This window comes from Hydra viridissima, unplaced genomic scaffold (genome assembly GCF_058129835.1).
Source record: "Hydra viridissima isolate aposymbiotic clone 2 unplaced genomic scaffold, HvirCarnegie_v1 scaffold_15, whole genome shotgun sequence".
Lineage (NCBI taxonomy): Eukaryota > Metazoa > Cnidaria > Hydrozoa > Anthoathecata > Hydridae > Hydra > Hydra viridissima.
Window position 1 is genome coordinate 9224690 of NW_028324314.1, and position 26495 is coordinate 9251184.

At 29.1% G+C, this 26495-nt stretch overlaps 2 protein-coding genes and 2 long non-coding RNA genes across 7 annotated transcripts in view; 1 reads left to right on the plus strand and 3 right to left on the minus strand.

Moving 5' to 3' along the window:
• Positions 1 to 242: 242 nt before the first annotated feature.
• LOC149878548 (uncharacterized) lies at positions 243 to 990 on the minus strand. Its single transcript, XR_016447548.1, has 3 exons — positions 889 to 990; positions 493 to 564; positions 243 to 362 (listed from the first exon to the last, which is right to left on the minus strand). It is a non-coding gene; the product is annotated as an uncharacterized LOC149878548 (long non-coding RNA).
• A 1197-nt stretch (positions 991 to 2187) lies between these two features.
• Positions 2188 to 26495, plus strand: part of LOC145192791 (E3 ubiquitin-protein ligase rnf213-alpha-like) — an 88675-nt gene continuing 64367 nt past the window's right edge. The window contains exons 1-3 of one of the 2 annotated variants that reach the window (XM_090072646.1): positions 2188 to 2488; positions 24711 to 24739; positions 25716 to 25747. In XM_090072646.1, the coding sequence (XP_089928772.1) occupies positions 2377 to 2488; positions 24711 to 24739; positions 25716 to 25747 (173 nt within the window). In that variant the 5' untranslated portion in view covers positions 2188 to 2376. Of the gene's footprint in view, positions 2489 to 24261; positions 24424 to 24710; positions 24740 to 25715; positions 25748 to 26495 lie in introns of those variants that run through there. The other variant, XM_090072647.1, reaches the window with a different exon arrangement.
• LOC149878549 (uncharacterized) lies at positions 3138 to 10192 on the minus strand. The gene is made up of 2 exons (XM_090072668.1): positions 9439 to 10192; positions 3138 to 5436 (listed from the first exon to the last, which is right to left on the minus strand). The coding sequence occupies exon 2, from the start codon at positions 5427 to 5429 to the stop codon at positions 4854 to 4856; it is 576 nt and encodes a 191-aa protein (XP_089928794.1). The 5' UTR covers positions 5430 to 5436; positions 9439 to 10192; the 3' UTR covers positions 3138 to 4853.
• On the minus strand, positions 13251 to 14423 carry LOC149878550 (uncharacterized). 3 transcript variants are annotated; one of them, XR_016447546.1, is made up of 5 exons: positions 14297 to 14423; positions 14024 to 14085; positions 13744 to 13802; positions 13518 to 13586; positions 13251 to 13426 (listed from the first exon to the last, which is right to left on the minus strand). It is a non-coding gene; the product is annotated as an uncharacterized LOC149878550 (long non-coding RNA). The 3 variants fall into 3 exon arrangements; XR_016447547.1 differs by having other exon boundaries at positions 14024 to 14082; positions 14297 to 14393; XR_016447545.1 differs by lacking the exon at positions 14024 to 14085 and having other exon boundaries at positions 14297 to 14419.

Genomic DNA, 26495 nt, shown 5'->3' on the forward strand with positions numbered 1-26495 from the left:
CGAACAAAAACATTAGACCTAAAATATAATTTTCCCATTTTTTTGGAAAAAAAGCAAACTATTAAACAAGTAATGTAATTAATTTCTAATATCCTGCTGTAAACCAAACTTTAAATTAAAAAATATATATATATTATTTACATGAAACACAGGTATCTAAGGTTCATTTGAGCAAAAAATGAGATCATTGTTCAATTTTGATTTTCTTGTTATTTAACAATTCTGCCGTGAAAATCACCCTTACACGTAAACCGAGTGTTTTTCTGTTTCGTCCATGACGCAGTATTCCATTGAAAACTGCACAGCTTATGAATTGCAAACAATACATTTTTTTATCTTGCTAGAAACGTGCTGGCTAAAAGCTATTTGAAAAATATTAATAACTTTTTGATGCAGTAAAAGATTTCCTCTTTTTTCTTGAGAAGATGAAACATAAATTCTCACCCACAAGGGATTGAGAAAAAACAAAACAAAATAAAAAAAATTGCTAACTTTTCAGTGTCCTGTCCTCTTTAATACTTAAATAGCACAAAATAACATAAGTTATGCAAGTTACTTTCAGATCTGAAACGATTAAAGTTTATTCACTTTAAAAATATATACTATAATAAAGAACTATATAATACTAAAACTATAAGAACTATATAATGCAATAAAAAAGAACTAGAAACTTTATTTTCTATTTAAAATATTTTCTTGTTGTTCTCTCTCTCTCTCCCTCTCTCTCTTTTTTTTTTTATTTATTTATTTTTTTTTTATAGAAAATAATTTTAATTAAAAACAGATTCATTTCTCATATTTATCGTAAAATGTTATACAGTGGAAAAAAAAAAATCGGTAATTAATTTTTGTCACACAAAAAAAAATAACATAAAAAAACAACCATACTTGATAAAAATATTTTCTTCTCAAATAAGCTGTTTTTCCGTACTGCTTTATTATTTAACGTTAGTTTGATCATTTCTTATACAAGATTCCCAAAAAACTGCTAGTGATAACCAGTTTGGCCAGATTTTTTCCGGATTTTAAGAAGTTTTTAGTTATTAAGAAGATTAACAGAATCAGCTACAGAGAAGTAACAAATAAAATATTAATTTTGGAGAATAGAGTCAAAAATTCTTGAAACAAGTTTTAAGCGACAGGTGGCATTCAACGTCATCCAAAATCCGGAAGATCAAAAAGTCTTACATTTCGTCAAGTAAGATACAACACTAGGTTAAGTTATATCCAAAAATTGCCAAAGCCTTCAACAAAAACCTTGAAAAACATTTCTTCAAAAATAGTTTTAAGCATTTTACTATGGTAAACCACTGGTTTTTATGCAGCTATTAGAAAACCATATTTTAATAAAGCAGGTTTGTGTAATATTTACACACGTAGAATCAGCCAAAACACTAATATATAAACGTTAAAGAACTGCACGGTTCATTGATGATTAGTTGGTGTAAACAGTTTCAAAAAGTAATGGCTTCTGCCACAGAGCTTTTAAAGTCAAGGCTTAGACATAAGAAAGTCAATTTTATATCTTAACTAGCTATATCACTAGATTTGAATCCAATTAAATCTATTTAAAATTGAAATGGGCAAAGAGTTACTCAAGATCTGATTTAGGTGCATAAGTAGTCTAAAACCAGAACTAGATACCATTTGGAGAAAAGTTTCAACTGAAACTTTCAACAATCTTGTTATACCGATGCAAAAGAGATGCATAGGTTTCAAAAAAATTATACGGAGAGATTATGATGTTAAAAATTATGCGTTTAAATACATATTTTGAGATTGATTGTTTGCTGGCTCAAATTTTGATTTATGGAAGTTTTTTTTTTTATTGATTTATTTTGTTGTTGTTGCCTGAGAACATTTAAAAGTATGTTATGTTTTAGTATGACACCCTGATGATATTTAAAAACATGACTGTATTTTTCAGTATAACACCCTGATACAAAGTTTATTTATGAAGAAATGTTTTTTTGAAAATAAAAATAAAAGTTAGTTCAATATCTTCTCTATTTTTTTATTTTTAATCCACTAATTTTTTTTTTTTTTTTAAATTACTGCATAAAGACTGAAACATTTCGGATGTATTAATGAACATTATGAATATCTTGAGTTAATTCTATTTAATAAAAATGGCCGCAAACTTTTTTAACTCTCAATAAATATATCGATTCCTCCACTATAGAGCTTAAAAGTGATTGTTAATTCTTTCAGCTTTAAATCGCCAAAAAAATAAAGCTTTTTACATGTGACAAAACTAATAGTGAAGCTTAGTCATAAATGCGCTTGCATCGTATCAAAGTCAAATAAATGCGCTTGTATCGCGTCAAAGTCAATTGAATGCACTTGTATCGTGTCAAAGTCAAATAAGGGACAAAAATGTACCAAAGGTTTGATAAAGTTTCAAGGAGAAGCACTTTATGTAAAATTTGTAATAAATTAAGAAAAGGGAGATATTGCAAAATCTGTGGAAATTCTTTGGAAGAAGAAGGTAAAAGTTACAATTATTTTAATTCATCTCTCTGAAACTAAAATAAGTCAGTTAAAATACTGTTCAGCATCATCTCGCTCAAGAATTATTGCTATTGGCTTACTTTTCTTACATTCAAGTATAGCCTTTGAATTGTTAAATAAAAATAGATCTGTTTTGTTTTTTGTTTTTTGTTTTCTACTGATTATACAGATATAGATTGTGAGTAATTTTAAACATTTTTGAGTATTGTATACTTATGCTTACATTTGTCGAGTATAAATTGGATTCCAATGGGTTCTTTTTGTTTTCACCTATGTAAAACTCATATATATTAAACTTTTTTTATCTTTCTCCTCGGTTTTTTAGAGTTATCTTTTTTCATCAAAACAAACAATTTTTCGTTATTTATTTAACATTGTTTCCATAAACTTGTCTTATCTGTTGCTAAATGACAGCTAATTTTAAGAAGATACCGAAAAAAAAAATTGGTTTCAGTTTCGGTGCAATATTAAGTTACCTCATCATTTTTTTTATGCATCAAATAAATAAGATAAAACCCGGAGAAATGTTTTCAAATCATGGCCGTCTGTACTAACAGGCCTCGTAAACGCGTAAATCGGGGCCTGGGGCTGGGGGCCATCAAAAAACAACAACAACTGAAGAAAGGTTTATGATTGCATGAACTTTTGATCGTAAAAAACCATTTACATTTAGTATGCATGAACTATAGCTAATTTTTTTTTATTTTACTAAATAAATAAGACCAATTTATAAATAACTAGTTGACACAAAAATAAAAAAAAGCATTCCCTTGCTACAAAAACAAAACCTAGTAAAACATTCCCTAGCTATAAGGTGCTGAAAATCGTACAAAATCACATCATCATTGATTGAACATATACATAGAAAATATAGGAAATATATCAAGGTGGCTACACACACAAAAAAACCTAGGTATATTTTAAAGTGCAAAAACATAAATTGAACATTTTTAGTCAAAGTGTAAGTAACATCAAGATTGTAACAATTTTTAAAAAAAATCCCAAGCTATAAATTAAAGTGTTATATTTTTTACCAAAATCACATAATAAGTAGAAAATACACAAAACATACATGTAACATAAAATTTGGTAAAAAATCGATAGGTTTACTTTGAAAGTTTCAAAATCTTTTGTTGTGGCTCTTTAGACGACCTTGGTCCATATAAATTAACATAGTTTTTAAAAAAAATGTTTGAAAGTAAAATAGCATGTTTTCTTTCCATATTAAAGTTAAAAGACTCTGATATCAACATTAGTACATTGCAGAGTGACTTTCAGCAGACTTTACTAACAATTTCATGAAATAATATATAAGAGAAAATAGTCCAATGACAAACATCATTTAGTATCTTCAAACCTCCACGATTTATTTCTGCAGTATAATCACCAAATTCTCCATAGCAAAATTTAGCTTCTTCTTGCTCTTCCACTTCATTTCGCACAATATATCCAGCAATATATACTAATCCTACTTTTGTATCTATTTACAAACTCTTTTCTAACTCAGGCAAATTGTCAAATATATCAATAGCATAACTGCTAAGAAAGTATCCACATCTTTGGCAGTTATGTCCACTTTCTGCAGATAAAGAATCAATATCTAAACCAATATGAAGACTTAATTTTGCTCTTTGAATTTTAACTTTCTCTATGATATTTTGCACATTGATAAAATATGTGCCTCCACATCCTTGTCGAAGTATTCCAAACATTTTTTCTAGTGGGTCAGTTGTAAATCTTCCCAGTATTTATACTTAAAAGAATGTTGTAACAATAATTTAGTAATGGCTACTAAACCACGACACGTATGAGCTAAAGCTGCACCTGTATCTCTGGTCAACTGAAATTGTCTGTTTCCCTGTTTGCTGGACATTTGTTCTGCCATTGTTGCAAAAGAAAGTAAAAATCCCAGTCTAGCATCTTCTGAAGTTGATATAACTGCTCTGTCTATATCGAATATCAGCATAAGGTCCTTTTGTATTGACAATTTTCCAGAATCTTACAAATATTTCAATAAAAGTAATGGTATTGTCTACTTCTTTTATGCTACTATTAGATTTTAGAGCAGTTGCAGCTTCATCACAAAAGACTTGTAGGCAAGTAGACACTTTTTGTCTCTCAATAGGTTTTGGTGCAACAGACACACTTGTAAGTTTAGACAATTTTACAATGCTATTTCCTTCGAGTTTGAACAAGCTTAAGATACTAGACCAGCATGCATATTTCATTTTCCCATCATATTCATAACGTAACTTTTGACTTTTTCCTGTGACCCAATTATTACGAACAGATTTAAGTAAATGCACAAAGTCATATAACAAGAACGTACTGTCTTTAGTCGATCATGGATCAACACAATCAAACTTTTTAAATAGTGCTTGGTTTACTCGATTATTGTCACATATTAGGGCTACAGGTACCCCTTCAGTGCTCTTTATTCCTTCTAAGACAAATTGAGTTTGTTCAAAAAGAAATTCAGAATCAAGCTCACAAACTGGAAAAATTCTGCACAGATATTGCAGCCCCCCATAAAGTGACACTAACATAAAACTTAAAACAGTTGTTGCTAAAGATTCTGGTTTATTTACTGCTTTACCAAAGACTGAGCCAGCATGATAAGTAAGTGATGATTTAACATAGACTTCATCAATTAAAAGTATACACTTTTTTTGCATTTCATTGTCAAGCTTTGAAAAAACTGAGTTTAAAAACTCTATATTGTCCATTGAAGAATCCAGTTTTGAAGTTAGCTTTGTTAAGAGGGAAATACTTGGAAGTTCAAAATCCTCCCTTAGTCTTTCATATAACGATCTTGAAATTGCAAAATAATCAAATGCTCTAATAATAGTTTCTGTGCTGTATTTTTTCTTCCCAATTGTAGTAGAGCTCATGTCACGGATGAGCTGCAAAAGATTCATAATTTTTCTGCCTTTTGTTAAGTTATTCAAAAAACTAATAGCTTCTTGTAATTTCGAGCAAGAATCAATTATGAAAATCCTATTTTGAGATAGAGATGGAATTTTATACTTAACTCCACAAAAGTAGGCGCTACTGCAGTTTCTCCCCCCCCCCCCCTTTTTTTATGATTGATTATGATAGAGAATTTTATGCTGATTCAGAAAAATATAAAAACATAGGCCTGAAAATTAACGGAAAGTGCTCTAATTCGAAGTCAAAGTTGTAAAAAAATCCCACTAAAAATATTCGCCATTTTGAAAATAATAAGTTAATGATATTTTTGCTGACAAAAGCGATACATTAATAGCATGATTTTTACGTTAAGGTGGTCCTATACTAAAAAAAATCAATTTTTCAAAAATTGCATATTCTTGAAGCCCAAACATTCTACATTCTAAATATATATAGATCATTATAGGGAGTGAATTTAAAAATGCTCTAAAATAGCAAGTTTCACAGTGAAGCTAAATAATTTTCTTAGCAACGGCCTTAGCAACGGGTTGTTTATATTAGAAAATAGGCGTTTTAGAATATTGCGCCATTTACTTTTAGTTTTTGACACTGGTGCCAGTAACTGTTTCATGTTTATTTTCCTAAATAAGCCATGATTTTTAAGTACAATTACTATGTTTACATATATTACTTATAGAAAAATCAGCTTTGAGTTATACTTTGTGCCTCGTGCTTGTTTTTATTATGGGAAAAAATAAATGTGATTCAAATTTAAGAAGGAAAGCAGGTGGTAACAGGATTTTCAAAAAAAAGTACTTTAGAGGAAATCAATTTTCCTCAGCATCAACAGTCAGCATCAATTTAACTTCTAAATTGGAAATCACTAACTCAACTCAATCAAATATCTTGACATCAACATCTTCAAAAAAGTTATCACATAGCAGTAAAAATAGTAATGCAAAAAATAATGATTCAAATAAATTGCCTTCATGCTTTATACTTATTGACACAGACATTTTAAAATCAATTGTTACTTTGATTGGACATTGTCCTCAATGTCATAATAATTCAATTGAAATCTCAACTGATTTATCAAAAAAGAAAGGCTTGGCTGTGTTTTTAAACATTTCTTGTACAACATCTTCGTGCGATTGGAAACAGTCTTTTTATTCTAGCAAAGAGATTGAAAAGCAAGGTCCAGGAATGTCACCATTTGAAATAAATTATAGATCTGTTGTTGCCATAAGAGAGATAGGAAAAGGTCATTCTGGTTTGGAAAAATTTTGTGGTCTAATGAACTTACCTCCTCCAATGAACATAAAAGCATTTAATGATATTCAAGATAAAATTCATATGATATACCAAAGTGTAGCTGATGTGAAAATGAAAAATGCAGCAAATGAATTTCGATATCTTAACAACAATATCCAACCAAATGATTTTGATATTAATGTATTAGCTGATGTAGTTGTTTCCTGTGATGGAACTTGGCAAAAAAGGGGTCATTCCTCACTTAATGGTGTTGTTACTGTTATTGCTAGTGACTCAGGGAAATGTGTTGACTATTGAGTTCTTTCAAAAATATGCAATGCCTGTACATCATGGGAATCAAGAAAAGATAGCGATCCAGAACTTTATGAAAATTTTTTGGAAACTCATGATTGTTTAATTAATCACGAAGGATCTACTGGATCTATGGAAGTTTCCGGAATTGTAGATTGTTTTATGAAATCTATAGACAAAAGGGGACTTCAATATACTCATTACATTGGAGATGGGGATTCCAAAGCATATGCTGAGGTTTTAAAAAGTGATCCCTACCCAGGTTTGATTGTTGAAAAATTAGAATGTGTAGGACATGTGCAAAAATGAGTTGGTAATAGACTACGTAAACTCAAATCCACCGACAAAACCAAGTTGGCAGATGGCAAATCATTAGGAGGTAAAGGTTGATTAACTGATAAGTTGATTAATAAACTTCAAAATTATTATGGTATTGCAGTGCGTAAAAGTACTGGTTCAACAGTTTACCAAATGAAAAAAGCAATTGGTGCTGTTTTGTTTCACTGCTCAGATGCTTTGAGTTTGGAATTACAACACTATATGTGTCCTCAAACTAATGACTCTTGGTGTAAATATCAGTGTGATAAAATTAATAACACAAAAACTTACAAGGAAAAACCTGGAATACCAATTATTATTAGGGATAAAATTAAACCCATTTTTCTTGACCTTAGTGATGATAAGCTTCTTAGTAGATGTTTACATGGCAAAACTCAAAACTCAAATGAATCTATTAATGCTATCATTTGGAAGCGTTGTCCTAAAGAGATTTTTGTTTGCCGTACCACTTTAGAAATAAGTGTTGCATCAGCAGTAATTTCATTTAATGATGGTATTTCTGGTATATTGAACATATTTGAAAATTTAAATGTTACACCAGGTACATTTGCTACTCAGTACTGAACCAAAATAGACCAAGAAAGAATAAAGATGATGGAAAAGAAGTCGCTTGACTCAATAAAACAAAGAAGAAAGCTGCTTTGTGCCCAACAAAAAGGTTTTACAGATAAAGTAAATGAAAGTGAAGGTGTATCTTATGAAGCAGGAGTTTTTTAGATATTAGTTTTTTGTTATTTTTAAAATTAAATTTATGTTAAGGCAGTTATTGTATTTTGTAACGTAGTTATTGTATATTATCTTTTTATATTCAAGCTTTTTTTCATTGAATAATTCTATTTTGGTTAACTGTTTTTCAAATATCAGAGTTTTCACTTTTTTTTTTTTCTGTGTTTTCAATAATGCTCAAGTCGTTTTGTTTTTCAATAATTTTTTGACCTTTTTATATATTGAAAAATTTTTTTTTCATTAAAAATCTTTATAATTGTTTTTCTCAATATGTGAGTTTTAAGCACGCTGCGATAAATATCTTGAGATTGGTTTGTCTGATTGTGTTGAAATTTTCAGGAGTTGTTTATTATATATATGCACATTCACCTTACCAAAAGAATTCATGTTAGTTAACTGGTTCTAAAAATAAGGTCTAGGTTCTAAGCCTTTTCAGGGCTTTTTTTAGGCCTTAAGCCTGTTTTCTTACAAAAGCTTCAATAGTTTGTTAAATTATTTGATTTTGGCAGGGTGAGTGTAATCATCTGATATTAAAAAGCTGTGAAAATTTCATGATCATACCATTATTAGTTTACAGGCTGTTTATCGCAGCGCTTAGTCCATTTTTAGGGTTCATGGACCCAAAATTTTGACCAAAAAAAAAATTTTTTAATTTTTTTTTCCTTTACTGTGCTTTTAATATAAAACACTATTTCTTATATGAAAATCATAAAATATGAGTGTATTTTTAAAATTTTGGTTTTATTAGTATAGGACCACCTTAAAAAAGTTGTTAAAAGTATGTTTATCTTGCGCAAGTTTTTGTGGGAATGAAAATAGCCGTTTTTTGATTTATTAGAGAATAAACTATATTGCAAGTAATGTACTTTTTTAATAAATTTTAAAAAAGAAATCAACAGTTTTTTTTTCCTAAAAGAAGAACTTTTGAAACTTAGTTCATTGTTGTTTTATCACATGTAAAATTTAGAAATAGTAACCTTCAAACCATTTTTTTTTAATAAAAAAACCAGCGTACGATACAATGATAATTATTCATCAGTTTGTCTGCATTCTCAAATTCTACGTTCAACCTTTATTTGAAATCTTCCATTAATTTCATTTCGTTATAACAATTTCGTTATAATACTTTAAAACAGTAATGTGAAGGCTGATGGAAACCAGGTCTGTTTATTGCGCAATGTAACGGTAATTAGTTTTCGTTAAAAATGAAAGCGTTTTGAAAAAAAATGGTGAATATTAGGGTTTTTAGTGGGATTTTTTTACAACTTTGACTTCGAATTAGAGCACTTTCCGTTAATTTTCAGGCCTATGTTTTTATATTTTTCTGAATCAGCATAAAATTCTCTATCATAATCAATCATAAAAAGGAGGGGGGGGGGGGGGAGAAACTGCAGTAGCGCCCAAAAGTATCCCTCAAAAGTAAGATCATTCTTAATCTTAAGAGTAAATCTGACAATCGAAGAGTTTTCTTCAAAGTCTGTTGACTGAATGATTAGTAAATGTTCACCAGCAAAATACCAAGTTACATCAACTACACCGAAATCAATTTCTTTATTTTGTAGCTTCTGATGTAATGATTTAAAACATGAAATCTTATCAGCAGCTAAAAACTTATCGAGTTCATCGGCTATAATGTTCCGGACAGATGAAGATGCTTTAAAAGTTGTTCTTAATGGTGGTGGAAAAGTAGGTATCAAACTAGGCTTGACACATGTGAAAACTGATGGAGGATCACGAGGCCTTTTATGGCCAAATTTGGTAACTGTTGGATATCCAGGTGGAAAGTGTCTTTCGCAAACAACTGTATCTGGGCTGTCAGGTACATTATCTCGTGGAATGGCATTTATTTAACGATTATATTCTTCTTTTTCAGAAGGAAACCGAAAAACTTTTTCTTTATTTTGCTTATTGTAATTACCATTACAGTTGGTCACGCAACATTTTTAGACATTCTAGATAGATTTTAGATTCAAACAAGATAATATTTTACTTAACTTGAAAATTAACCAAGATGTTGCTAGGACTTATTAATCCAAGATAAGCTTAAGAGTATTAGATTAGCACCCAGCCCCAGGCCCCGTTTAACGCATTTACGAGGCCTGTCAGTACAGACCGGCCATGTTTCAAATTAAAAAAAAAAAAATTATTTTAACGCGTGATTGTTGATGCAACACCAAAAATCATCCCATTTATCATAAAAAAAAAGAAGCAAATCAGAGCCAAAGGTTAATAAAAAAATGTTATCAAAATTTAACACAATATTTTTTATTATTGAATATTCGAATCAACGCGGAGCTTTAGTTACCATGCTGTTATGTTACAACGCTGACCTACTCCTAATCGTCAGCTCGGAATACAAGTGTCGTATACGACACTGTGTTTAAATTGAGAATTTTGCATTTAAATTTTAAAGTACAAAATCTCTTTATGTAAATTTAATTGCAAATTGAAATTTAACAAAGTTGACTAAAATCAATATAAGTTTTTGTTTGAATTGTCAAAAAAACAAACAAAAAAAACTTCCCCTGTAACTTTGAGCACGATTTTTCAAATACGACAAATGTATTTCGAAATCAGAACATTTTGTCGGAATACAATTGTCATAGATGCAATTAATTTGATAGTAGGTGAATTAAGGTTAAATTTACTTATGTTGTAACTAACAATGACTTATAGCATTAATATAATTTTAGTTTGACTGTCTCTCGCATTTTTTTTCTTTAATTCATTCCCGGTAACCAATTTATCGGCATTATATACAGAAATATACAGTTTTCAATCTTCAAGCTTCTTATATAAAAATTAATAAGCTTCTTACACAAATATACTTATTGATAAATTGAGTATGATGTAAGGTTTCACTTACTTAATTATAAATAACTAAATATTCACAATTTTTTCTTTTTTTACATTAAGCAATTTTTATTAACATTATTTATTTTTGAATAATTAAAAATAAAATAACTAATTTATCACACATATCTTTTAATTTGTCTGTGAAAAATGATATAAATAAGTTAAACCTTAAATATAAAAAACAAACATTTTTCATTATTGTACCTTTTTTTTATAATAAAGAAATAAGTATATAGAATGTTTATTAAAACATTTTACAAAGTGATATATTTAATTGTTCAGGCTTTGTGACTTAAAAAGAGTATTATAAAATTCAAGATCATCGGCAACAAAATATTTTACTATTGACTCAAGGTCATTAATTTTTTTATCTGAGAGCAAAAAACGTGTTGAACCATTTTTTAATGGAGGAAATTCTTTCAGAACTTTAACTTTCTGCTTATTTTTTCTCTGAGGGGTACCTTTTACCAATCTTTCTTCAATTAACTGACAAAAGAACGATTTTTTGAATTTAATATGAAAAGGTAGATGTTTTTCATGACACATTAGTTTTACCTTTGCAAAAGGCACTTTATGGAAATATAAAGACTTTGAAGCAAGTTTGAAGTTCTTGAAGTCATCTTTGTACATTTGTATGACTTTCAATTCTACTCCAGAAGTTTTTTCAATAGATGACAGTAACTTGAATAAGGTAGGAGGGCTGTAAATCTATTGTATTGGAAACTATTTATCAAACTGCTTATTAAAAATAGAAAAATTATTGTTATTAAAACAGTAACTTAGAGTATTATAAAAAAAACAATGCATAAATACAGTTGATGTAAAAATAAATAAAAGGTAGGGGAGAGCGGGAAGAGCGGGGAGAAGTGGGACACGATTTTTTTTTTTCAGGATAATTGCAATATCTTTTTTATTTGATGTATGAACTGAACCAAACTAGTCTTTACAAATAAAGCAATATTTGGGGGACCAAATGCATCCCCTAAGATTGACAGAATGTTTTAATAAAGTATATATTTTTTTAGTTTAAGAGGAACCCTGGTATTGGGGTAAAGTGGGACAAGTGTGGAAGAAGTGGGACAAGTGTGCGGGAGAAGCGGGACATTTGAGGGAGATATTTTCTGAAACATGTGGAGTTTCACTTTTTCTTTTATAAACTCTTGGCATGACCAGGAATTTAAAAGAAATTAGGTTTGATAAAAAAATATTTAAGGTTGCTGTTATTACTATATCTAATATCAGACTACTATGAAATAACAACTTTATTTACATATGCTTTCAAATTATTGATGTAAAAAGAACTCTCAATTTGCTTCAAATAATAATGATGAATCAAATCAAATTTAACTTTAATAAAGATCTCTCTTTCTAAATCTAAAAGAAGTGGGACAGCGACTTTTTTCTTTGTCCCGCTTCACCCCTATGTAGGGAAGACAAAATAAAACTAAAATTACAGCCACACAGTTAAACCTAAAATATAAACTTAATTACTAAATGTTAGATGATAAGTGCATTTCCCTATAAAATAAAAAGAAGTGCAATAACTGTCTAAAATAAATACATACACGAGTTACAAGGCTGTCAGCAAAAGTACTTTTTTGGGATACTTTCAAAAAAAGGGGTTTTCACCGCGCGCAGGGACGAGAAACGATGTCTAATAAAAAGAACACATGAAATCTATACGTTTACATTAAATACCCAGCTAGCACACATACGTTGGGCCAACGTCGGGCCGACGTCGAAAAATTGGTTGGCCGATGGTCGGTAACCGACGTTGGCTTAACGTCGATTTGGTAGTCGGCGCGACGTCGAAACCAACCGTTGGGCCAACGTTGGCCCAACGTCGGATTTCGACGTTGGGCGAGCGTCGCATTCTGACGTTGGCCCAACGTAATATTTTAATAATAATAATTACTAAAATATTACGTTAAATATTACTATTAATAGTTTTAATTTGTTTGCAAAATCATTGCTTTTGATTCAAAAGATGTGCACACCTTTTGAATCAATAGTTTTTGCAAACAAGTTAAAACTAATTCTTTAATTAGTAACCTATTTCTTTAACTAAGGTGGAACTATTTTTTTAGAGAAAACGCAGCTATTTCTTTAAATAAAGTGCAACTATTAATTTAAATAAAGCGCAACTATTTCTTCTAATGTTTGTTAAAATGTCCAAATAAGTTAAAATAAAATTTGGCGCTAAGAAACAAAAGTAAACATTGATGCTGATTAATGAACCAACTTTAATTTAATAATTACACAGAGAAAATCAAAATTTGTTATAATAATCATTATAACTAAGTTAAAATAATCGTATAAATTATACACATATCTAAACATAATAATGTTCTTTCTAACTGCTTGGCATCCTAACGAATCTTGCATCTTTACTTCGCTTGAGAGCAACTACAACATTCGAATGCTCCTCGTTATACAATTTGATAGTCTTTGATAATCTTTAATTTGATAATCTTTGATTTTGTATCTTTCATTTGATGAGCTTTAGGCATTGCCATAACTACTGTTAAAATTATAAGTATTATGTTATATATATTTGTGTGAGTGTAAAATGCACATAAATAAAAATATAATAATTTTTTTTTATGTATTACCTGGACAAAAATGGTGAAAAAACATAAGGTTCATTTGTTGATATTGCATTCATTTTTTCAAGTCATGGTCTATACAGAAAATTTTCGAATAATAGATTCAGTATTTCACTGCAATAATTAGAGACAACAAGCTTCAAAACTCTACTATAAAATTACTAAAAGAATTCCAATTACCATTAAATAGCCACAAACATATATAATTAATACACTACCAAATAATTGTTACCTTCTCCCTCTTTAACAGCTGCCAAATGAATTAAAAAATAAACGCCCCTTTAAACATAACTGAAAAAAAGAACAATTTAAACAAAAGCTTCATTCAGTAAATAATTATAAATGTCAAAAAATAATAATGAAACAATAAATAATAAAAACATAAAATACAAAAACTATACAGAAACAAGAAGTTATATAATATATTATAACTTTAGGACATTTTAACAACATACAATTATAATGCAGATAAGAATTATAATACAGGAATGAGGTACACGTATATTTACTACCAATATCTTATCTTCGTAAAACACATGCATTTACTAACATCTTTGTAAAACAAAACCATCTACTAAAAATATGTTATCTTTGTTAAACACATGGATTTACTAATAAATAAATACTTAACATTAATGCTGATCAAAGAAGCATCTTTAACTTTGTAACACCGAGAAAAATCAAAACTTGTTGTAACAATAATTATAATTATATTAAAATATTTGTACAAATTATACACATATTCAAACATAATAATGTTCATTCTAACAGCTTAGCATTCTTACAAATCTTGCATATTGATTTCGCTTGAGAGCAACTTTAACGTTTGAATGCTCCTCATTATACAACTTTATATAAACATTTGAACTTGCATCTTTCATTTGATGAGCTTTAGACATAACTACTGTTAAAATTATAGGTAATAGGTTATATATATTTGTGTTTGTAGATAACAGTAACATAATTTACATATTTTTATATTCAATAAATAATCTATATCAAAGTAAAAATCTATATTTGAAGTAAAAAAGTAGTTAATGACAAACACATGCAAAAAATATTTAGTTTATACAAATAAAATGCATATAAAACATAATAAAATAATTTTTTCAATCTACCTGCATAAACATGGCAAAAAAATGTGATTTAAAAAATACTAATCAGTACATTTGTTGGGATTGCATTCATTTTGTAGAATACCACAAATGCATATAACAAAATGCAACACTAAATTGGTAACACTTATTAAGTATTACCAAATAATGAACTACTAAAGACTTAAGTGGTTAATAACTATTTAGACTGTATAGACTGTATAGTTATTAACTACTTAAGTCTTTAGTAATTAATAACTCTTTAATTGGATGTAACATACTATATGATACTGACTGTATCATATTTTATGATACAGACTGTATCATACAGTGTTTGACATGCAGTAGTTGTCTATATAGTATAGACAGTGTTATGCTTTTTATGTACTACATACATTATGTTTATGTACTACATACACTATTATTTATAATGTGTGTACTACATGCATTAGTACTGTATGTGGTACATACATTATTAATTAGATATTATTCAACTAGATAAATTAACTAGATAAAACTGAGGGATGATACAATTAACTACATTGTAGTTGATTGTATCATACATCAGTTTTAAAAATCCTACAGTTTGTATCAATAACATTATGACATAATGTTATTGATACAAACTACATGACTTTTAAAATTAATGCATGATATCATGCAAATTAATCGTATATACGATTAATTTATGTGTATGTACAGTACATAAATTATTAATGTATGTTGTACATACAAGAGTAAAACAAGAGTTTATTTAACTTTAGTTTATAATGTCATTAAAAACTAAAAACATTATAAGCATTATAATTTATATATAATCACATTATAAACATTATAAACATTATAATTATACATAATGACATTATAAACATTATAATTTAATTAAACAAACTCTTGTTTTAAAGAAAAATTAAAAACTACATCTTAATAGATATAAAAATTAGCATGTTTGTATTTATTTTTTTAATGATTTGATATTAAATTCGAAATTACTCAATACTCAATTACTACGAAATTATTATAAAATCATGAAATTCAAAGCAATAAAATACTCTAATAAAAAGTTGCGCCACACAGCTTTTAAAAATGGACGAAAACTTTTTTAACGCTAAACCCGGTATCACACTGTACGCATTTAAAAATGGTCGTATTTCGACGTTGGCCCGACGTTGGTCCAACGTCAGCGCGAAGTTAATAAAGTTGGCCAACGCTTCCGACGTTGGCCCAACGTCGGCCCAACGTATGTGTGCTAGCTGGGTAATAGTAATTTGGCGCTGCTGCGAAATAAAATTATAGGGGCGTCCCACTTCTCCCGCGTCCCACTTCTCACCACTCTCCCCTAATAATAATAAAAGAAATTTCAAGAGCTTATTTAGAATGAAAAAATAATGATCTCTTTAAAATTATTTGAACACAAGACGTATTGTAATGAAATCTTTGTACACAAGTATTTTATATTTGCTTTTCATTGCTAGGAGAAATTATAGTAGAAAAAGATGAATAAGTAGGATCTTCCACTACATATCCAGGAGTTTCTTCCTCCATTTGCTGGTTTAGCTCCAATACTATTGGTATCGGATTATCAGCATCAGAAGCCATAAAATACTCCGAATTTGTTATGAAATATTCCATATTTGTTACTTATCTTTACAAACAAACGATATATTTATAAATACTGTTTAGTTCTTTTAATTACGAGTAATAATTTTTATTTACTGAACATTTCGATTCAATTCAAAGAAAAAAAAAACAAATGGGATGTATCACTTTTTATTTACAAAAAACATATGTTAAAAGTGAACAAATGAACGGAATACATGTTTTTTTTTATAAGCATATGAAATTTTTGAAACAGGCTCGAGTATGCTTAAGCAAAAAGTTAAAAGAGGCTCAAAAATATGCTTAAGCTTAAGCATATTTCTAATAAAATATGCTTATTTCAATACTTTTTTAAAGTGTGCGCATTACTAAAGGTTAATGGGTATAAGAAAAAAAAAAATTAACTTAAGCTCTGTATTTGCCTTGGTTTTAATGTAGCTGAATTAATGTTATAGTATAATAATAAAAAATAAAACATGTAAGGTAAGTATGGGTATTAAGGCCCGGCAGGTAATAAGGCCCACTAATCCAAAGTTAGGGAAAAAATAAATTGTGAAACTTTTTTTCGACATTAAAATATTAGAGTTATTTGGTTTTATCACTGGCAGCAAAAAAAAATCAGCATTTCTTTACCGCGCGTTCGACAAAGCAAGATTACTTTGTTAGTTTCGTCAAAAATTGCTTAAGTCTAATTTTTAAGATACGTGTTTTTACATTTTAAAATATTTTATAAAGCTTCTATTTTTTTCAATTGCATTTATTTGCATTAAGTACTTATTCGTTATCATTACTCATCATGTAATATTTATGCAAGTGTTGAAACAAAAGGATACATTATCGATAAACGTAACAGGTTCAAAGCGGGTAATAAGGCCCACTAAAAATGACCAGCTTCAGTCACCCAACCCAGTCCCTCAACAGTTTCAGTCGATCAACCTGAAATTAATCTTAATGCAAGTTTCAATGATTTAATGCCGAGTCCTGCTAAAAAGAAAAATATGGCTATGGTCGGTCGCAAAAAAAGTTTTAACTATGTTGCTAAAGCCCTAACGAAAGAAGATTTTCAATCTTCTACTTCTAAAGCTGTTAATAATAAGAATAAGGGAAAAGGAAAAGCAAATGTTTCTAAAGACCTGAAAAAAGATTATTCTCAATCTTCCACTTCTAAAGCTGTTAATAAAAAGAATAAAGGCAAAGGAAAACCAAGTGCAAAGAAAAGTAAGTCTGTAAGTGTGGATGTGAATGATTGGTTTTGTTTGTTATGCCAGCAAAAGTCTGTAGAAAGTATGCGACAATGTTGTAAATGTAAAGTATGGTACCTCGAGGGGTGCATGGGGTATGATTCTGAAGATGAGGAAGAATTAGTATGTCCATTCTGCGAAGAATAATGTTTTTCTTTGTAACATTTCTTTAATGAATTTTTTAATTTTCTGTTGTTATTCACTGTTGTATAAAAAATTGATTCTTTTAAAGTATATAAATATGCAAGATTACTTATTATTTTATAAATGTGAGATAAACTATGCATGTTAGGTGGGCCTTAATACCCATACTTACCTTATACTATATACAAATGTTATCAATGAAATCAAAGATAGAACTTAGAAATAAAATAAACATTTTAAATATGGTGTTAAATAAACTACACATTAAAAGTGAGAGAGAAAAAAAAAAGAGAGAAATAAAACACTTCAGAGCGACTCTTAAACTTTATGTTTTTATGTTTAAGTATTGAGGTTTAGGTTTTGCAACACAATGACTTCATTACTTCATAAAGTCGTTGCATTGCAAAACATAAACTTTGATTTTTGTTGTTTTTGTTGGTTTAAATTTAGAAATATATTTATTTCAAGTTTTTAATTAAATAAAATTTAAATTTTTAAAATAGTTCATCGAGGCTCAGGAATATGCTTACATATGCTAATTTTTTTTCCAAATCTGAGCCTCTATATGCTTATAAGCGTTATGCTTATAAAAAAACAAACATGTATACGTAGTTAAATCTGAAGTCACGTGAGCAAATAGAAGGCTACTATTGGTCTACGCTAAGTACAACAAATGTACCTCGAGCGTCTCGTATAAAAAGTTCATTTACGACAAATGATCTACTGAACTATATTGGAAAAAAATTTAATTGAGCTATCGGATAATTTTTTTAAAAATAAGTCCACAAAAAATAGATAGTTCGCATATATAAGGCATTTTTTTCAAAAATGTCGAATACGACACTTGTATTCCGAGCTGACGTAATGTTAAAAAAAAACAAAATGTGTATAGCATTTAAAAATAGTGAGCGCAAAAAAAAAAAGAAACCAGTAGAAGGAGTATTTAAGTATCAAACTGTGAAAAATATCTTATGGTCAAAAGTATCACATCGTGAGAAGTATCACGCTATAAAAGAAAATCATAAAGACCCCCTTGCATTGATCAATGTCAGGCGTGCTTTTATAAGTTTTCTTAGCATTCTGGCTTAAGTTTAAAACATACAGTTGTTTATGCGGAGTATTTTCTGCTATATCCAATTATTCTTTCCAACTAATAACATTATTGTTAGTTGCAAACTCTTAACTTTAAAAATAAATAAAAATATTACTCCCATCTTTGTTCTCTCTTTTATTTGTTACGCATTTCTGTATATGAAATGAGGAAAGGTCTAGCTTTTTTAACATTTAAAACATTTTTGAATAACTAATTATTATTTAAATCAATCAAAAAGATGCAAATCCATCAAAAGTCACAAATAGCAAGATAATTTGTTTTTTGTATTTGACGGTTCTTTAGAATGTCTTCTGTTAGAAGGCATGCAACAAGAAAACATTTCTTCCTGAATTATATATAGTAAAACAGGGTAGAATGAAATAGAGGGTAGAATGAAATAGTTATGACTACGCTTATTCTTTTGCTCTTAATTAATTATTGAATAAACTTTTTGCGAATATTTTTTGATTTTGTTGTAGAGAGTTTTTTTCTGAACAAGATAATATTAAACTTTAGTTTTTAAAGAAAAGTTTTTTTTATAATTTGTTAAGTCTTCGAAAGCGATATGATACTTTTTTTCTTTTTTTGAAAAATGGACATAAAACTCTCGGAAACTAAATTTGATATCATCGAACTTAATAAGTATTCTGGTAAAACTTTTTACGCTGGTCAAGAATCTTTTTTCAAAATTATATTTGCTATTCAGGGAAAAAAGTTATGAGATAAAAACGAAAACGGAGACATGTGGGGTTGAATGAAATACGCGAATTGCTCACTTGTTAAATGCGGCTTTTATTAATTAAATCTCAAGTGACCAATCAATCTCTGTAAACTTTGTGGATACATTTTAAATCGATTATTATTAAATCTATTCTAATATAAAATATGCCTCAAAACAAGTTGCTCTCAAAGAAAAAAGAAAAACCATACGCCGAAGAGCAAGTTATGGTTGCTTTGGCTAAAGTACAAAGCAGTGAATTTTCATTTAAAAAAACTGCTCAATCATTCAACATACCAGTGGCAACTCTTCACAGGCGTGTCTACGGCATAGGTGAAACAATTGGGAGTGGTTCAAACACAAGATTGTCGCATCAACTTGAATCAATTTGGTAGATACGCTCATCAAATTATCCAATTGGGGCTTTGGAAGAACTTATAATGACATCATCACACTAGTTACCGACTATTTGCAACACCAAGGTCAATCTCATTTGTTTTCTAACGGTACACCAGGGAAAGATTGGTATAAGTTTTTTATAAACTGGTGGAGTCATAAGTTGAGCATTAGAGCCATAAGCAATAGTTCAGTACTCAGAGCCGCTCGAAAAAAATCCACTATACAGTTGGAAATTGCATCGATGATGCTGGTAATTGTCCTGCTCCAAAAAATCTAAAAAATGTCTGTACAAAGATTGGTGCTTAAGTGGCCCAGACAAAAGTTTCGCATTCAACTTGTTGACACAAAAAAACGAAAAAATGTATACGCACTAAGGTTCGAAGGGGAGTGTCTCAATAAACCTGAAATACTCGAGAAATTGAAAGATGCTGAGAGCAAAAAAGCAGTAAAGCAAGCTAAAAAACAACGCAAGCTTAGCTTTAATGACGAGCCGCAAATAAACCAAGCAATAACAGCGACTCCAACAGCATTAATAGCTACAAACCAAGTCAAGTGTAAAAAGTGCCGTAAAGTTTTAGGCGAAGCTTCAACAAGTCAAAATATAGAATGGTACCAGTGTGAAAATTCTAAATGCAAGGTTTGGCTTTGTCAAAAATGCATACTGAGTTTTATTGCACCAAAAAGTGCCGCAAAAGTGACAACTCAGCTCAGCCTCTAGTACCTCTCTACGACTCAACATCATTACAACAATAAAGTTTATTTTATCAGGTTGTTTTTTTAATTGTTAATATGGGTTATTTTTTTAATTTTTATTATTGGTTGCTTTTTGTTTTTTTTAATTAAGTGTTGTTTTAATTACATATAGATTTGCGTATTTCATTCTCCCCGAATGTGGGGTAGAATGAAATAAATTTTTTTTTCAATTAAATTAAGTTTCTTAAAAAACTAAAAACTTTTTTTACTTGATTTGTATATATTTAAATACAGCTCAAATTCCTCTACAACTTTAAAAAAAAAAAATTTAAAAACTTTTTTCTCTTAAAAAAAAATTCATTAAAATTCTTAACTATTTCATTTGACCCCATTTTACTCTAACTATCCAAGTTCTATTTTTTTTTTTTTTAACCAGAGAACATAATCAACATAATTAGCGACATCAATTTTTCTCAGTTAAAAAGACCAATAGCATTGTGTAAAGACCAATAGAATTGTGGAACAGAGGTGTTCCCAGTGCTTTTAAATATTTGACGACTGTTTTGCAAAAAATATATACCAATGCTTCCCTGAAAAATAACATATCAAATCTCAATGGATTGCGCAGCTGCTAAGACAGTTGCAGCACTTGTGATTGCAACCACAGAAGTACCGAATTAATACCGAATAAGGAAAAACCAAATACCTAAAAAAAAAAAAATACCGAAAAAATAAAAAAATTGCCGGATGGAACAATTAGGCTCTACCAGACGGACTAGTAAGCATTTCTCTTCCAATTTTTCCACATAAGGCCTGCTATTGAGGTTTTCAAAGTTGACAATTTGATTAATTACAATCACTCAGGATCTTCTTCAAATGTTTGTTTTCTCATAAATAAAAAACCAGATTTAACTGCGAAAGATTTTTTCATATCTACACAGCAACGTTGAACTTTCAAATTCAAGCATGAAACCTTAATTCAAGTAATTTTAGCGTGAAATTTGGAATTGACGATTGAGGAGACTTCTTAAATATTGGAATCATTAAAGCTACATCCACCATCAAAATGTCTTCTTACCAACCTAATGGGTAAAAAACCCAGGGGTGGGGGTGGGGGATGGGGTGAAGTATCAGTTTCTAGTTGTCATTTCAAAAATATTCTCACAAAAATTGCATAAACTCCTGAATTTACTAAACTTACAAAATTTTAATTTGTCCAACACAGGACAAAGTTAGCAATCTATATTTTTGGTCTCCTAGCACATTCGATTGCGCATTAAGCATATGGCGTGAGATTGCATTCAAAGATATTGCTAAATATGGCAATCTTTGGGCTGATCAATGGAATTTTTAATTTGATAAGATTATTTACCCATTATGAAAGGCTTTAATAAAACTTTTATCCTTGATGTCCTCGCACAATTTGAATTATACCTACTTCTCTATGTTGTTAATCATCTTTTGCAATCTCTCTCAAAAATTTGACCACGTGTTGAATTACTTCACAAAAAAAGTTACAGTCCAATCCACGGTAAACATCTGGATGGAAGTTAAAAATTGAAGATTAGTTAGATCCATTTAATCTTCCCCATTTATAATTCCTCTTCATTAACACAAGAAATATTCCAGTTGCTGAACGCACTAAATAGTAATATTATTTTCTCTCCAAAAGACTTTTCATCGTCACCTCTTTTCATGTACTTTGTTAAACGTTTTCTACTGTCTAGAAGATAAATTGAATAATATTTTTCCGTATTATCGCATCCTTGTGACTGCTAGAAATCGCATGGCTTTAAATAAATCACAAAAAATTTTGTTTCAATATAAAACTTGCACTCATATTTCGAAATAGCAAATACTTTGTCGATTTTATTTTTTAGCTATATAAATCTATTGCCAACCTTTTACGTAATAAAAGTGCCGTTTGTCGAAGAACTCTTAGTGTAGGTAGCTATAAAAACTAATTTTCATGTCTTCCGCCCAAAAGCTTACTCAATAAAGTTTATTAATATTTAGTTACACAGACTTAAGGTTCGATTATTCACTGGTAAATCAAACCTGAGATAATTTAATGTCGATTCTCACTCGTTATATATTCGTTATATATTCGTTACATTTTTCAAATACCAGACGTTTTCATCGCCCAGTAAACATTGGACGTCCTTAGACGTCCACCAGACGTTTTAGGACGTCCAATGCTTACTGGCGGTGCCCAGTAGAATGACTAGTGGCAATTAGTTCCCTTGATGACAGCAATGCTGCTCTCATGACGCTCACTCAATGTCAGCGCTCACCACCTTTTTAGCTCTCCTTCAATATTGGCATTAATACGCAGATATCTTGCTCAATGCAAGTGCTACTCGGCAATAAAGTTTTTGTCAATTAAAGGGTGGCAATTAACAAGCAAATTTGTGACCGTTTTGTAGCGATGGGGTACAATGAAAGGTCAGTTTTTCGTTGGATTAAAGTTCCAAAAGAAAATGTGATCTTAAGAGGAAATCTAGAAGCGGAAGACCGGTTAACGTAACAAAGGTAACATATCGAAGATTTAAAAAAAGTTCTAAAAACGTTTCAATTGTTTCAAATTACGCGTCGCCAGATCATTTGATTACTTCCATCAATATATCAGTGCTATTTTTAAAAAATGTACCAACAATTAGATATTACAAAAAATTTAAAAAAACTTTGTTATCCGAAATACAGAAAAAAGCAACGCAATCAAAGTATGGGAAGCTTCTTGAGAATTATCGAGATGTTCATTTCATTCTTGATGAAGAATCCTATTTTACATTGTCTCATTTGTCTCATTTGTCTCATTTGTCTCATTTGTCTCATTTGTCTCATTTGTCTCATTTGTCTCATTTGTCTCATTTGTCTCATTTGTCTCATTTGTCTCATTTATCTCATTTGTCTCATTTGTCATTTCTCATTGAGAAGTTCTTGTACAAAATATTAAATTTAAATTTCAGTTGAAATTCGAAAAAAGTTGTTTGTGTATTTTTGTATTTCGTCCAGGGAGTCTCGCGTCCCTTTTTTTGTTCCGAATGGGTTAGCTGTGAATCAAAATGTCTAAATAAAATGTTGTATACAAAAGTTTTTGGGAGCATTTTATTACAAAGCACAATTCTACCTGTGGCTACGTGTTTTGCTTTTCGAGTTCTCACAACGCTCGGCAAGTCTAGATGTACCTCAAGAGCTGAAACATCGATTTTGTGCCAAAAGCCAATTGCCTTATGCACGAACAAATTGAAGATTTTTGAGGAAACTTGAAACTAAAAGTGTGCGAGAGTGATTGAAAAGCCAAAAATCTTGAAGTTTAAAAAATAAAATAATTACTTGCATCAAGAAAATGGATTTGAATGTTGTACAAAAGCATGCTGAGTGTGAAGAAAAGACCACATTCATCGTCATGATGTCGAACGTATTTTTTTCGTAATTTAAAAATTTAGATGCTTTTTTTTCTTATAAATTTTAAATAAAAAATTTCTAAATAAATTTCACATTTTTTAATGTAAATTTACGGAATTAAAAGTTGAATAAAAAAGTCAAATTTTATTTGTCACCCGTTATTCGTGATATCATTTATGTAAAAAAATTTCTCTGCCAGCTCGATATCTCCCATTTAACTACTACTTTTCGTGCTTGGTTGCAATTTTTTGAGAAGGTAAAAAGAATTATGCTTCAACGATTTTCACCTTGTAAATTTAGTATAATGAAATAAAACAAATGAAACAGCCTATTCCCGCTTGTAATTTTATCTATAGATATATGAAGGTGAAAACCGTTATGCGTTTGCGCACGTGGTGTTTTGGATACGAAAAGTATTTTAAAAAATTATTTTTGAAAACGCATGATTGACCGGTTTTAAAGGGACTTAAGATACGCATGTTTGACTCGACACACTTACATTTACTTGCAAATGGAAAAGAAAGTAGTTTTTTTAACACATTTTGCTTATAACAAACTTATATTACATAATTTAATTATTCAATAATAATTTAACACACACACACAAATCCGTTTAAAACCATATATATATATATATATATATATATATATATATATATATATATATATATATATATATATATATATATATATATATATATATATATATATATATATATATATATATATATATATATATATATATATATATATATATGTTGTAAAGCTGTTGTAAAGAATATTATACATAAAATTTTGTTTGTTTTGTAGGTACCAATCCAGAAGTTACTTATGAAACGGTATGGAATAATTTTAACATTTATAACAAGAGGGCAACTTGCTTGTATTTTTTTGAATTAGGGTATATTTCAAAGGTACCAAAGCATCTAGATAAACAAAAAAAAAAAACAACTTTTTAAAAGAATACTTTTGATATAGTACAGTGTCCACCACAAGTATCCTTGTTATACTTCTTTTAAGAATATAGATATCATTAAATATTTATATGAAGCTAAATTTTTAAATCCATTCATACACACAGATGTTTAGAAGTTTTTTTCTACCATGTTACAAGCTATTTATCATTTTTTAAATTATTCTTTGTTTCTGTCTATAACTTAGTTTTATTATTTGTTATAAATGTTGGAAGACACTTGAAATTCTAAGCCCAAAGTAATATAGTTAGTCTGCAAAATCATACTAACTGGCCTAAATTTCCTCGCCTCAAGACAAAGAATAAAATGGAATACCTACAAAACAAGTTTAAAAACAAAAAATCAAAGTTATAAAAAAAGGAAATATATTTGAAAAAGTATAATTAATAAAAGAAATAATTATAATAAAACAAAATTTTGCTAATTTTTCTGTGTTAAAAATAACTTTTTTTTTTGTAGGATACAAAGGCTTTATGAAACATCTTCCCCTCTAATTAACTTCATGATTCTGTTCTTGCAATCATATTGTTGCAATTATCAACTTAAAAAATGAATTTAAAAAAAAAAAAAAAAAGTAGAAATAGAAATAATTTGGTTAAAAAAATGGTTAACATAACTAGTAAAATAGCAATCAGTAATACAAATGATTTTACATCACTATTTTAACTTACTAAACTAGTTTTAATAATGTCAGTCATAAGTAACCATTGTTTTACACAAAGTTTTTTTTTTATAACTTTTATTATACGATCAGTTCCAATGAATACTTCTAACATCCAAGTTTTTACTGGCTTTAATGAACCAAAGTACAATATTGTTTTGATTTTCTTTTATCATCTAGATTGTGGATTATGTATCAGGAAAGCAATTGTGGTATGTAAACTTTTAATTTCCTGAATGAATTCCCTCTGCTGCCATAACACAAGTTTTAAGAGTCTTTACAAACAATAAAAAAGTAAATTTTTGCTAAAAATGGTACTACATTTACTGAACAGAAACTTTTGACTTAGGTATCAGTTTTGGTGGAAAATGAAATTTCAGTTCAAACTGTTACCATAATGAACTGAAACTTTTGTTAGGAGATTTTTTTTAAGTGTAGATAACTTGTTTTTCAACTTAGTATGGGATCATGAGAATTTTCTAATTAAATCAATATTTTAATTTTTTTGGGGCATAATCTGTTTTTTATTATAGTGGTTTTAACTAAAACTACATTAGATAATTGATTCAACTTATCATTCTCAAATCATTCTTTAAATGAACTTCAAATATTAAAATGTCTTCACATGTTCTACTTTTTATTCCTTAATTTTATTCAGTAATTTTATGTGTTACTGTTAAATACTGATCATTTAAATACCATGTGAAATACATTCCTCTTTATGTGCACCCAAGTACAAATACATTCCTCTTTATGTGCCTTCTTGTTGGTATTTTGGTGTTTCATTTGGATGGAAATGTGTCTTATCTTTCCACAGAACTTTTTCTAGATTATCCAACTGGTTTTCCTAAAATCATGTAGCAAATTCCTTCCATTTTGCATAATTGTTTGGTTCCAATTGATGGTGCACTGATATGCAAAATCTAGTTTATGTGAAAACCCCATCCAATAATAATAAAC